This window comes from Etheostoma spectabile, unplaced genomic scaffold, assembly GCF_008692095.1.
Source record: "Etheostoma spectabile isolate EspeVRDwgs_2016 unplaced genomic scaffold, UIUC_Espe_1.0 scaffold00018526, whole genome shotgun sequence".
Taxonomy (NCBI): domain Eukaryota; kingdom Metazoa; phylum Chordata; class Actinopteri; order Perciformes; family Percidae; genus Etheostoma; species Etheostoma spectabile.
In genome coordinates this window covers 92,990-106,592 of record NW_022604305.1, presented here as the reverse complement: position 1 = coordinate 106,592, position 13,603 = coordinate 92,990, and the positions used below count along the sequence as shown (strand labels likewise).

At 43.1% G+C, this 13,603-nt stretch overlaps 1 protein-coding gene across 1 annotated transcript; it reads right to left on the bottom strand.

The window, feature by feature from the left end:
- Positions 1-9,460: 9,460 nt before the first annotated feature.
- On the bottom strand, positions 9,461-10,796 carry LOC116680968 (trace amine-associated receptor 13c-like). Its single transcript, XM_032509550.1, has 2 exons — positions 10,624-10,796; positions 9,461-10,279 (listed from the first exon to the last, which is right to left on the bottom strand). Exons 1-2 carry the CDS (start codon positions 10,794-10,796, stop codon positions 9,469-9,471), a joined length of 984 nt encoding a protein of 327 aa, XP_032365441.1. The 3' UTR covers positions 9,461-9,468.
- Positions 10,797-13,603: the final 2,807 nt, after the last annotated feature.

Here is a 13,603-nt window from a genome sequence, read left to right as displayed (position 1 = left end):
GAAACCAAGTAGTGGATCCTTACCTTTCCCTCTGGTCCCCCTCCTATCCCCTCCCTCTCTTAAATGGACACCCATACCTCGATACGGCACCTCAAGCATCATTCTCCCTCCGATGTTCTTGCCGTGCGTGGGGTTTGTAACCCGCAACCCCGGGTTTCAGGAAACAGAGCTGCCCCCCCATTACCAACCCATCTGCCTACTACACAAAAGCGGACCCTCCATTGAAGTGAATTATAAAACCCGACTTTGTCAGACCTCCATCTACCTCTCTCCCTTCAGATCAATGTAGGGAAAGGGTCGAAAAAACATTGAACTAACGACTGTTACAGCTCCAACGTGCTGTGAGAACGGCAAAACCTGCCTTCCTGCGGGACAGTCAGTGCAGGCTACGCTCGTGATTCCTAGGTGGATTGGCAGGTGGTCTGCCTGGACGTCCTGACTGTGGAAGACGTTAAAGACATATGGATAATTGGAATTCTGTTGGTGGGGCTCCTGATCATCGGCCTTGGGGTCTCGCTGACCTATCGGAAAATAGGTAAGACAGCCGCCAGCAAATTTACCCACAAGGTGTCTGGGGAACTTAAAGAGTGCCTAAATGGAGTGGTTGAGAGGATGAAGGTTTTACATCTGAGGGCCGACCAGTCCTGTGAACTGTCTCGCAACATCTCAGACCGGACCGTGGAAGTGCAGAAGGGGATTGATACCAACAGGACCCAGTTGGTGGAGTTGCTTCGTGTGACCACCGGACTGGCAGAGGAGGTAGATGGACTGCAAAAATCACTACATGACCTGGATGCTCACATGTCGCTGAGGTCGGTAACAATCGAGTGATGGACATTGATTTGAACAAATTATATCAAGTCACCCTAAATTTGGATTGAAATTGATCAACTATTTCCAGAGCCCCCCCCTCCCCCACCGTCTGTCTGCCTTGTTTCTTTCTTTCTTGTTTTTTTCTCACCCTCACACCACCTCAAATCCATGGTCAAGGCCGGGCTGAACTGAGCTGTTTTGCACAGCGCAGACAGTCTGTTTCATATTTCACATACACACACACACACACACTCATAGTCAAGGCCGAACTGAACTGAGCTGTTTTTGAACAACCCATACAGTTTGTGTCTCATACTTCCTATACACACACACACACACACATCCACAGACACCATACACCAAATATTCCTTCATGTATGTAGTCTTGTACATTATGTTGTTATGTCTTGTATTATCTAGCTATGGGACAGCTCCCACCCCGGCTCTGATCTGTTTGACCTGTTGCCCTCAGGAAGGCGCTACAGGTGCATCAGAGCACGGACCAACAGACTCAAGAACAGTTTCTTCCCGAAGGCCATAACGACCCTGAACTCACCCCTGAACTCACATATGCACTGACTCCACTCCACAGCCCCCCCCGACCCCCGGCCCCCGGACTGTCTTCTTCATTCCGTCCGACTGTGCAATATTATTGTTATACTGTTACTGTTATATAATACCTCATAGGACACTGGAATCTGTGCAATTCCATTTCATACAGTGCAATATTTAATACATTAACCTTTCCATTACTGTGCAATATTTATTTACTTAATATTAGTACTTAATCATTTCATTTCATCACTGTGCAATATTATTTATTGATTGTTAACACTTATCATCTATGTTTAATCAAGCTGATTTATATATGTATACTTGACAGTCACTACACTTTATATCTTTGACTTTATATTTTTGATATTTTATACTGTTATATTCTTATATTTTTTTGTGTCAACGCTGTAAAGGGATTGCTTTAATCTCGTTGCACAAGTACCGTGTACTTGTGTATAATGACAATAAAGGCATTCTATTCTATTCTATTCTATTCTATCTGCATTTATCCTTTTCGGAGTGCGTGTGGCGGGGCTTTCACTACCTGCGGCTTGGAGGCTCTCTAAACTCTCTAAACTGTGTTTCGTTGCATTGTACCTGTACATGTGTAATGACAATAAAGTTGAATCTAATCTAATCTTATGCTGGCTCTAGGCCTCAAAATATTAGCCCATTAGAGTAACCTTGTAGCTGAATAAACATACAGGGATTCACGTTGTGCCGTCTTATTTTCGAAAACGCACATGTACAAGACGGCGCTACAAATTGTAATGGCGGATTTGCAAAGATAACATATCAATGATCTCCGACTGTTTTTTTTTCTTAAATTGTCAATGACATTACAGGAACAGTAAAGTAACATAAAATGCACGTAGTATATAATTATAAAAGTAGCTTATCTTTCTGCTCTTTTAATCAAGTCCAGGGAGCATGATAGCATGTAGGTAACCTTCTGTCTCACTCACCGGAGATTCTAAAACTTTTTTCCGAAGGAAATGAAAGTGTCAACGGCAGTTCACAATATCAAAGGCTTCTTGCCACTTTTACTAGCTCAATATCAATACTGCAATCAATTTCTCTTGTATGTTAAGTAGTCTATTTCATTCTTTTCCCTCCCTCTGTCTTCATCTGGCAATCTGCTTTGCGAGAAGACAAAAAAAAAGAAGAAGACGTTGACCTTCTTCAGCCGCGCAACATAGGGCGGTTCAGCCTATAAGCATGGAGCAGCGCCATCTAGTTACATCTAGGCAGTGGAATTAAAGGGGTCGGCTCCCCAGTCGGGGGTCAGGTCGTCGGCCGTCCCAGTTAAGGTATCAACCTTTTTCCTTTTCTCTGGGAAGAAAAGGAGGAGGGTCGGATTAAAGCGCGAATCTGTGTGTATGGTTCTTCAGAGACTGGTGGTGTTCAATCAACAGATGAGGGAACGTAGACTTTTACTTTCTAGGACATTGGTTGCTCCTAGAGAGGTGCCGGAACCGGCTAATTTAGCAAAGGCATTGTTATGGGAGGAGATTGAGATGGCCACATCAGTTGAGGATTCCATGCCTGTCACAGAAAACGATGCCGTCAGGGGGCAATTGCATTTGCAGCCTCTGCACTGATCCAGAGACTAGGAAAAAAGAGGACTGGAGGTTCTGCTCGGTTTCCGCTTATTAGGCCCCCGTTCCTAGGAGGGGACAGAAAGTACAATAGGAGGAGAAGGGCCAGAAGATTTTTGTACCGACTGTTTCGCTCTGACACGGCGAAATTCGCCTTACGTCATTAATCCCTCAAGGAGTAACATTTTTAGCTGTCTCCAAAACTGGAAGACTCACACTTTAGGATTTTAGGTGACAAATATTTCAGAAGCACATTGGAGGATTTACTTATAAAGAAAAATCACTTTAGAAATGAACAATTATTGAAAAAAAAATATTGTCTATGTAATTTTCCTATTACATTAGTTAATCTGCTACATTCATCTGACAGCTTTAATTACTAGTTACTTTAGTTACTAGTTACTTTAGTTACTCCACTACATTTATCTGACAGCTTTAATTACTAGTTACTTTAGTTACTAGTTACTTTAGTTACTCCACTACATTTATCTGACAGCTTTAATTACTAGTTACTTTAGTTACTAGTTACTTTAGTTACTCCACTACATTTATCTGACAGCTTTAGTTACTAGTTTACTAGTTACTTTAGTTACTAGTTACTTTAGTTACTCCACTACATTAATCTGACAGCTTTAGTTACTAGTTACTTTAGTTACTACTCTACATTTATCTGACAGCTTTAGTTACTAGCTACTTTAGTTAATAGTTACTTTACTTGCTCTGCTATATTCATTTGACAGCTTTAGTTACTAGTTACTTTAGTTATTAGTTACTTCAGTCACTCCACTACATTCAGCTTTAGTTCCTAGTTACTAGTTACCTTCCGATGTGCTCCGGCAGCTCTACAACCCTAACTCTCTTTACCTGCTAAATCCTCTACAATAGTCACCAGCTAGTCTCTAACTCCATCTATTTGGTGCTGAGTTTTTAGAGAGTACTAAAAAATCTCCCTGATGATACTGTGAGAGTGAACAAAACATGAAAGTAATGGGCCTTAAAAACCCCAAAAAAACTCACTAGATATTAGAAGAGCTCCAGAGGGGGGAGATAATTTTCTGTGGATTTGGGACTGGCGGCGACCCCTCTCACATTACACACGCTAATTGAATCCCTTTTTGTCATTAAAGATCTAGACAATTTTGATGAATTAAATGATTGTACTCATGTCAGACACAATATCAACTGAACAAACAGTCCTGTTCAGTAATGATTCAATTCAATTCAATTCAATTTTATTTATAGTATCAATTCATAACAAGAGTTATCTCAAGACACTTTACAGATAGACCACACTCCAGAATTTACAAGGACCCAACAGTTCTAGTGGTTTCCTCCAGAGCAAGCAACAGTGCGACAGTGGCGAGGAAAAACTGCCTTTTAGGCAGAAACCTGGGACAGACCCAGACTCTTGGTAGGCGGTGTCTGACGGGCCGGTTGGGGTTAGAATGAAGAGTGGCAATAACAAAAATAGAAAAAATTAGTAGTTTGTAGCAGTTCTTAGTAGTAGTTCATGGCATAGCAGGACGCTGTGCGGCATTACAAGGCACAGCAGGACGTAGCAGGACGTAGCAGGACGTTGCAGGACGTAGCAGGGCACCGCAGTGTAGCAGTTGAACATGGCATCACAGAACGTGTAGCGGAACCATGGCGATAGCTGCTACCCTGATTTCGGAGCCTCTCTGATCCAAGGGAACATGCTGGGGAAAAAAGAACATAAGGACTCCGGGGAATGACTCCCCAGAGCTAGGTTAGTAACACGCATTTCTGGGACATGGATGCACATAAATGGAAAGATGGAAAGATGGAAAGATAGAGGAGAGAGGAGATCAGTGTATCAAAATAAGTCCCCAGCTGTCTAAAACTATTACAACAAAACCAAGTGAGCTCCAGCCCGGCCGGGCCAGAACTCTCCCCAACCGGATCGGGCTGTATGCCAAGTCTCCCTTTAGTTCTATTATATTCTTGATTATATGATAGATAAATCTGAAAACTATGTGACTAACTACTACTCCCTAACATTATTCGATTCTATGCCCTAACTAGTGTATCAAAATAAGTCCCAAGCTGTCTAAAACTATTATTACAACAAAACCAAGAGAGACAAGGTAAAGAGAGCTCCAGCCCGGCCGGGCCAGAACTCCCCCCAACCGGATCGGGCTGTATGCCAAGTCTCCCTTTAGTTATATTATATGATAGATAAATCTGAAAACTATGTGACTAACTACTACTCCCTAACAATATTCGATTCTATGCCCTAACTATAAGCTTTATCAAAAATTGCATCACTTGTTGATGGGTTCATGCTGACTCTTGTTTGTCTTCACACCTCTGATTGCAGACACTTCATTGGTCGAGATGGCATCATCTGACTAACCCATACAGGTGTGAACAAACTTCCTGTCCAGAGGGGTTCAGCACACCGCCTTTAGGAGCACTAATGGGCTGTAAGACGTTAACAGAGAGGCAGATTAGATCTCCCGGGACCTGACTGTTTTTGTCTGACCATGCCCACTATACACAACAAAGTAAAGGTCATTTAGCCCACCAATCCCTGATCTACAGGGAGATGAGTTTGGATCTTCAGTTTTAGCTCTGCTCATTAAGACACCATGCTGTAGAATTCACATGATCTTTGGTTCTTTAAACTTGCTAAAGACTATATTGTGTAATGCAGTTTTTCTTTTTAGTAGATTTTGGTTGTCAGCGGGGCCTGAAGTTAACTTTGTTGGCCCCCAGCCACACAGGCTTTTTACCAGCCGATGTTTTCCCTCAAAGGATGCCCAAGCATCGTTCTGGAACTTGATAAGAATACACATTTAGGGCATCCAGATAGCGCAATGGTCTGTGCGGATGCCCATGTATAGAGGCTTGCCCCTCGACGCAGCGGGCCCGGGTTCGAGTCCGGCCCGTGGCCCCTTTGCTTCATGTCGCTCCCCCCTCTCTCTTTCCCCCCTTCACATGTACATATCTGTCCTGTCTAAAAATAAAGGGAATAAAACCCCGAAAAAATAACTTAAAAAAAAGAATACACATTTAAGTGTTGTCAAGTTATTACAATTAACTACTGTCGTAAATCAGCCACGAACCTCGCCATTGTCGCCAAAAATCCCGTTTGATGTGGAAAACGTCTTCTGTTGCTTTTCTTTGACTGATCCTCATCTTTCTGTCAGTTGATTGTTTTATTCGGCCTCTTCACACCAATGATGTGCCCCCAACTTTTTTAGCTCAATTATAGGAAATGAAAGCCTTGCTTAAAATGTGAAAAGAACAACAGTAAGTGTCAAAAAACAACCGAGTCACTCAATTCTCATTGGCTACCAGCCAACGTTGTAGATTCAGCTCCATTTGGCGCGTGGGTGGCTGTTGATTTCAGGCCCTGGTTGTAAGTTTTGAGGGGTATCATGGTGGGTGTTATGTTTGGTGTTACTCAAATTAGGATCCACTTTGACCTGTAGGCGGTCTCAGCACTTCCTCCGTTGCTCTGTGGTTTGGCCATCTGTTCCTACACAAACATTAAGGGGAAAACCCAAAGCACCATCTTTGACCTGTAATCCAGCAGAGGGTCATGTGTTCAAATCCAACCAGAAGACCGTCACCCAGAAGGCCGCGATCCGTGTCCCGTTGGAAAATAAATGGTGATCTATTTCCTTCACTTAATGGAACTACGTCTCCTGTGCTTCACATGTGCACAGAAGGAAAGTTTTTAAAAAAACTAAACTAAATCAACTGAACATAACCAAACTGCGAGCGCGTCTGTGCTTGCTCCAATGTTTCCTTTTGAACCTTTGACCAGCGAGAGCAGCAGGAGACTGGTGGCTTGATTTCCTGATCTGATAAATGACTCGTAGCCACAGGCCATTTCTTTTTTGATGTCTTGTTTGACTTCCTTCCTTGTGTGTTCTTTCCGGCCTTTGTGATTGTCTACTCAGCCTGATGAGATCCAGCTGTTCATCAGCCTGATGAGACCCAGCTGTTCATCAGCCTGATGAGTTCCAGCTGTTCATCAGCCTGATGGGATCCAGCTGTTCATCAGCCTGATGAGATCCAGCTGTTCATCAGCCTGATGAGATCCAGCTGTTCATTAGCCTGATGAGATCCAGCTGTTCATTAGCCTGATGAGTTCCAGCTGTTCATTAGCCTAATGAGTTCCAGCTGTTCATCAGCCTGATGAGATCCAGCTGTTCATTAGCCTGATGAGTTCCAGCTGTTCATTAGCCTGATGAGTTCCAGCTGTTCATCAGCCTGATGAGATCCAGCTGTTCATCAGCCTGATGAGTTCCAGCTGTTCATCAGCCTGATGAGTTCCAGCTGTTCATCAGCCTGATGAGTTCCAGCTGTTCATCAGCCTGATGAGATCCAGCTGTTCATCAGCCTGATGAGTTCCAGCTGTTCATCAGCCTGATGAGATCCAGCTGTTCATTAGCCTGATGAGATCTAGCTGTTCATCAGCCTGATGAGATCCAGCTGTTCATCAGCCTGATGAGTTCCAGCTGTTCATCAGGTCACCTGTCGACGTCACAGCCCTTGTTGCCTCGTGTATGCAGTCTGAGTTCTCCCCTTGGTCTGGTGTCAGGTCGCTGTTGCACTTTGTGTTTCTAGTGTTCAGTACATATATTTGTTCTGTGCAAAGTGTTCTGCATTATGGTGACCATATTTTCTGACTAATCTTTAACCTGGGACAACCTCAACCCCCCTTCAGGATTGAAACCCTACGAACACAACTGTCACATTAAATAAATGCTGGAAGGATTTCTTACAAGTCTGATATATTGAGAGCTCCAGACCTGATACATATCATAAGAACACTAGTTTTTGTGCCGACTACTTCATCTACTTCTGCACTCATACTTGCCAACCCTCCCCAGTTTCCCAGGAGACTCCTGATTTTCATTGCCCCTTTCATTGTTTCCTCCCAGGGTCCCAACTCCCCAATAGTTCATTTGTCATCTCAATCTGTTTCTGTCCCTTCACAGCGAGCCCTACGACTCTGAACGTCTACTGTTTCCATCCAGACAACAATACAGCTGCACCAAATGTTTGTTGTGGCATGCAGGTGACTCGGAGGAGAACCTAGTCCTCCTCAGACAGAGAAAAATAGAGATTACTGTTTATCTTATCACAATTTTGATAAATAGACTACATTTTTGGTCCTTTGATGAGGTGAAAAAAATGGTAGCAGTCAGTCAATAACCCCATTGGAGTGTCTTGCTCTTTCATTTACTTTTGGCTGTACTGTATTTCTCAGCTCTGGGATGAGTGTGATTGGCCAAATTTGATTTACCTTACGTACTCAAGGACATTTCCAATAAATCTCTTGATGATAAATATGGGCCGAGCAGCAAAGCTGCGTGGACCCTATTGTTTTTGCCTGTATTATTAGGGGCCAAGCTGCATGGACCCTATTGTTTTTGCCTGTATTATTAGGGGCCAGGCTGCGTGGACCCTATTGTTTTTGCCTGTATTATTAGGGGCCAAGCAGCCAAGCGTTTATTGATTTTAGCCATAGACACAATGTCACTGAGCACTTTATACTATGGATTCTTCAAGACTTGTGACAGGTTTAAAGAATGGGAATGCTTGTATTTTTAGGGACACTTGTGACACCTGTCTTCAGCCTAATTGTGTTGTTACGTTGCACCCGCTTTTAGATCATGAGAAAAAATAATTTAAAGGTTGACTTGACCACACCACTATTCATCTTATCACCACAACTGCTTTACTTCATTTCTATCCAGTCAACAGCTCCATCTTCTGGTGAGTCGGCAGAGTATTTCATTAATAACTGGGGACCCGTACTGTCAGTCCAACTGACATCATATAGTGTAAACCATCAATAAATAGACAGGACATCACATTATGAATAAAACTAATTTATTATCATATTTCATGCCACTTCAATTAAATCTGATGGTTTATGTATAAAAAGGATTTTAAATAGCTACCCATCAGATTTCACATCATTTGGGAAACCTTTCTTTTCTTCCCTATGATTACAGTGCAGATGTGTGTCTGAGAAACTCTAGATAATCTTTTCAAACATAATGTTTAAATTATTTCCAAAAGAACATCATAGTGCTTTATATATTTGTGTCACAGAAACAAGAATTGTTATACACGATCAAATATAAATGGCACCTTTGGCAAACCTGTGTTCTTTTTCTCTACTAGACAGGAAAGGGGGGCTGTTTAGGGACATTGTTGTCTCTGTGCTCTGACCAGACAGATACATAAATACAAAGATTTAGGAGCTCTTTTGTTGTGTTGGGATGAAATGTTCCCTAAGTGTCATACATGTGGGAATTTAAAGCTTACATCAAACTGGGGGATTGCCTAGAAGCAGTATATGGTGCTTATGACTCTAAATGCAGCAGCATCACACACAATTTACACCTAAAGACAGGAAAGTATATCTTCAATTTCTCTATTTCATAAGACACACACTGAACATATTCATTCATTTAATCCTTAGACCGAGTCTGATCCCAGTGCCTCCACAGCCTCTCTACAGCATGCTGGTCTCACAGGAGCCAGGCTGCAGTATCTGAAGAGTAACTATGAGTTTAACTGCTTTTCTAAACCAGGGGTAAAGGAAGGCATAGATCACAGGGTTTAGACTAGAGTTACAAAAGAACACAAAGAGAACATAGGATGCAGATAAAGCATTGACCTCACCTGCAAGAGATGCACAGTAAAATGGAGAGTAACATATTATGAACACAACTACCAGAACACCAAGATTCCTGGCTGCTTTTAGCTGAGATTTCTTTGCCTTTGGAGTCACTGAATGCTGGAGTGTGACAGCTGTAATGTGAGAGCGCATGGCACGAGCCTGAGAAACAGCCACGGCAAATACTCCCAGATACAGAGATACAATGAGAATAACTGGAACAATAAAGGACAAAACAAGATCTATTAGTCCTTTGAAATAGTCAATGACCAACACACATTCACCGTAGCACAAATTATACCTACCTGGTTGAGTCAGGTCATCATTCACAAAGAAAAAGCTGTAGCAAGCAGAATAGAGCCAACACAGAAAAACACTGAGTTTAACTCTGTTCACAGTGATTCTGGTGTTGTAATGCAGAGGGTCACAAATAGCCACGTAACGGTCAACTGATATGAGCACTATGTCACCTATTGAGGATACAGTAATGATGCTTGTAAGATAATTATAAAGAAAACACACAAAGTCACCAAGAAACCAGCAGGATGTTTTTTTCAGAACTTCTACAGGCATCAGCACGAGGCCCACTAGAATGTCTGAGACAGCCAGAGAGAGGAGGAGGATGTTGGTGGTGGTGTGGAGCTGCCTGCAGGGAAAGAGAAAAGTATCACTACACCAACTTACTGACAGAACAACCCTAACCAGTACTCAGAATTAAACATATAAAATCCATATTAGTTTAAATATTTCCCAATCCACCACATCAGTTAGAGTAGACAGATAAAATGACTTGGTTGAGGTCACGGTGGACAGAAAGCAATGCTTAATATTGGTAACAGAGAAGACATGAAGAAAAGTCTCTGGCATCAAAGTCAGACATTTGGAGCAACATCATTCAGAACTCAAAGACAATTCTTCTAAATATTCAGCAGCTGTTCACATTTTAAAGTTACACATCCTGTAGAGAGAAGCAAAGAAGTTAATATCTGCCTGAAGTGGGAGATTGAGATGATGATGAGCAGGTTGAGAGTCACAGTGTTCAGAGAGATGGAGTAGCACACAATGTAAAGGACCAGTGTTTGGGGCCAAGGAGACGAGGACTTCCTGCAGGAGGTGTTTGAGAACTGTGGAAAGCAGAGCTCGGCTCCGTCCTCATCCTCCATCTGCAGAGGTCTGCAGACAGCTGCAGCTCTGGCGGCTTTCTGAACAAACCTGAGTCATGTAACTGATTTATCTCTCTCTCAGTCTCTGCATCCCCTCCTCTTTCTCAGTCCCTGTTGGACTCTGATGCCCCTCCTCCCTGACTCTGAACATCCCACCATCATCTTCATCACTCTATCTGTGACCCTGCCTTTCTCACTGTCTCTCTATCCAATCTCTCTTCTGCCATTTTCTACCCTTGTTTCCTTTCCTTTGACCTATTATTGATAACTTTTCAAGTTACTAAAACAGCTGTTTTGCATTTCCAGCTCTATCTCTACAGCCATGTGGAGTAAGGTCTGGCTACACCACAGATGCATTCTGGGATAGGAGAAAACAACACTCTGGGTTGTTTGCATTTCCTTAACCCAATCACAATTAACTCAGGAGATCTAAGATCTGGATGCAGAGACGGTGGCTCTGCTAAATAGTCTCGGGATGGAACTTGGTTTGGTGAAACATTTGCACCTGGCAAATGAAAACGCTACATACAATAATCAATCAAGTAAAATCACACAATACAGTAACATAAGTTATTTAAATTAGCTAGACACACGGTTAAACTTCATTTGGTCTTACCAGAGTACATCCATGTGTACTTTTTCCATAGCAATCACACCAATAGGCCCAGAAAACTCTCCTGGATGCCTTGAATCAGCCAGTTAAAGACCAACAATGTTCACTCTCTAGCATTTAGCGGAGTGAAGCAGCAGTGAAACCAGTGGCTAAGCTGTGTCGTTCTCCCCAGCTTCAAAATGCCAAGACTGTGTTGGCCAAAAGGCAAACTGCTAGCTTCAAAATAGCAGTCAAACCAAAGTGTGAATTCACTGACGCCCGTCCACTATATCAGCCAATTAGCGTCTGGTGCAGAGCTACTGGCAGCTAAGGGCACGGTTTAACTTTATGCCCACCCTTCTGGGTATCTAGTAGAGTAATCTGTGATCATTAACATTTAGCGGTTTCCATTTTTACTTTTTTCCACTGGAAACAATATCAACAATATCCATACCAAGACGCTCAAAGGGAGTGCTAACAATGGGGAAGGGTTGGAGTGGAGCTCTACACGGTCTTTTACTTAAAGTCTTCTGGTACTGAGGGCAAGTCCTACAAAACTGGTTAACATCTGCCTGCAAACCAGGCCAGTGAAAGTACTGTCTAACGCGAGCCAGGGTCTCGTGCTTCCCTAGTTGGCCAGCCCAGGGAACAGAGTGACCCAAGAGAAGTACACTGTCTCGGGCCACCTTTGGAACCACCAGCTGCTTAGCTGGTCCATGTTGATGATAGAGAATACCATTCTTCAGGAAATACTCCTCCCCGGCACTGTACTCAAACTCACTACCCACCTCTCTCTCTTTAGGACTGCCCAATAAAGTCACTAGGCTGGAGTCATTGTGTTGCATCTGAACAATGTCTGAAGTTATCTTAAAACCTAGTGGCAAGTCTGGAGTTACTGCAACTCGGGATTTTATGACAGTGTGCTGGAACCTCTCCTGCATCTTTTGCCTGCAAGACTTCCACAGCTTCTCTAGTTGAGTGTCCAGATCTGCAATTTAAAAAAGGCGGGACACTGAGGGTAACAGAGGGCTCATCTACCAGCTTGGCCTGGGCTCTGGTTACGGCAACATTGCAACTTTGAGGTTGGTTCAACAAATCAATTAAGACTGGCAGGTCACTACCCAGCACTACTGGGAAAGGAAGCGTGTCAGCAACTCCAATGTTCAATAGGTAGGATTGTCCTTGCACTTCAATGTAAACATCAGCAGTGGGGTAAGGTTTCTTATCACCATGTACACAGTAGATGGGAATGGTTTCAAGTGTGCACATAACATTAGCTGGTACAAACTGCCTGTGCACCATTGTCTGATCACTGCCAGAGTCGATTAGGGCCTTCAGAGCTTTACCATTACCTTTGACCTTTGACATCTTCATGGATTGATTTCCATAACATTTATGGTTATTTTTCAATGGCAAAACACACACCTGAGTGAGCTTAGCAGGGTTCCTCGGGCACATTGGCTTTGTGTGACCCTCTTGGCCGCACAGGTAGCAAATAGACACTTTACTAGACCTTTGTGTATTTGTTGACTGGTTCTCCCTCAGGGGAGCCTTACCCACACCTGGTGTTGTCCTCTGATGGTATTGAGAGGATGTGGGCCTGCGGGTGACTATTGTAGCCTTCCAGGTGGAGTAGCTCCATGGGTGTCCTTTCCTTCTTGCAGCCACAAACACAACTGCCAATGATGCAGCCGTTGAGGGATCGTGTTTGCTGATCCATACCTGCAGCTCAGGAGATAGTATCCGCAAATACTGCTCCAAGATTATAATTTCATCAACAACTTTAACAGTTTTACCTTTCGGTTTGATCCACTTCCCATAAAGCTCCTTCAGTCTTACATACAGCTCCTTGGGACTTTCACTAGGATCAATATCTGTTGAATGGAATATATGCCTGTAGGTCTCTGGTTTAATGTCATATTTCTTTAGAATAGCATCTTTAACACAGTCGTAATCATGAGCATCATCTAAGTCCATGTTAACCTAGGCCCCTCTCACCTTACCAGTAAGCAATGGAATGAGGCGCAAAACCCAGTCACACCTAGGCCACCGACATGCTGCTGCAATCCTCTCAAAAGTTATAAGGAAGTGTTCAATATCATCATGCTATGTTAATTTCTCTAATCTGGGTTCTGAGGGGAACGAATAACTGACCTAATGAGGCAGCGGATGGAACACACTCTTGTGCCAGTTCTGTTTGGACTTGGGGCCCAGG

Coding starts and splice junctions, on each gene's coding strand:
- LOC116680968 (XM_032509550.1), bottom strand. CDS start 10,796: ATGGAGGATGAGGACGGAGCCGAGCTCTGCTTTCCACAGTTCTCAAAC. Junction 10,280..10,623: donor ATCTCAATCTCCCACTTCAG/GCAGATATTAAC, acceptor CTTTCCCTGCAG/GCAGCTCCACACCACCACCA.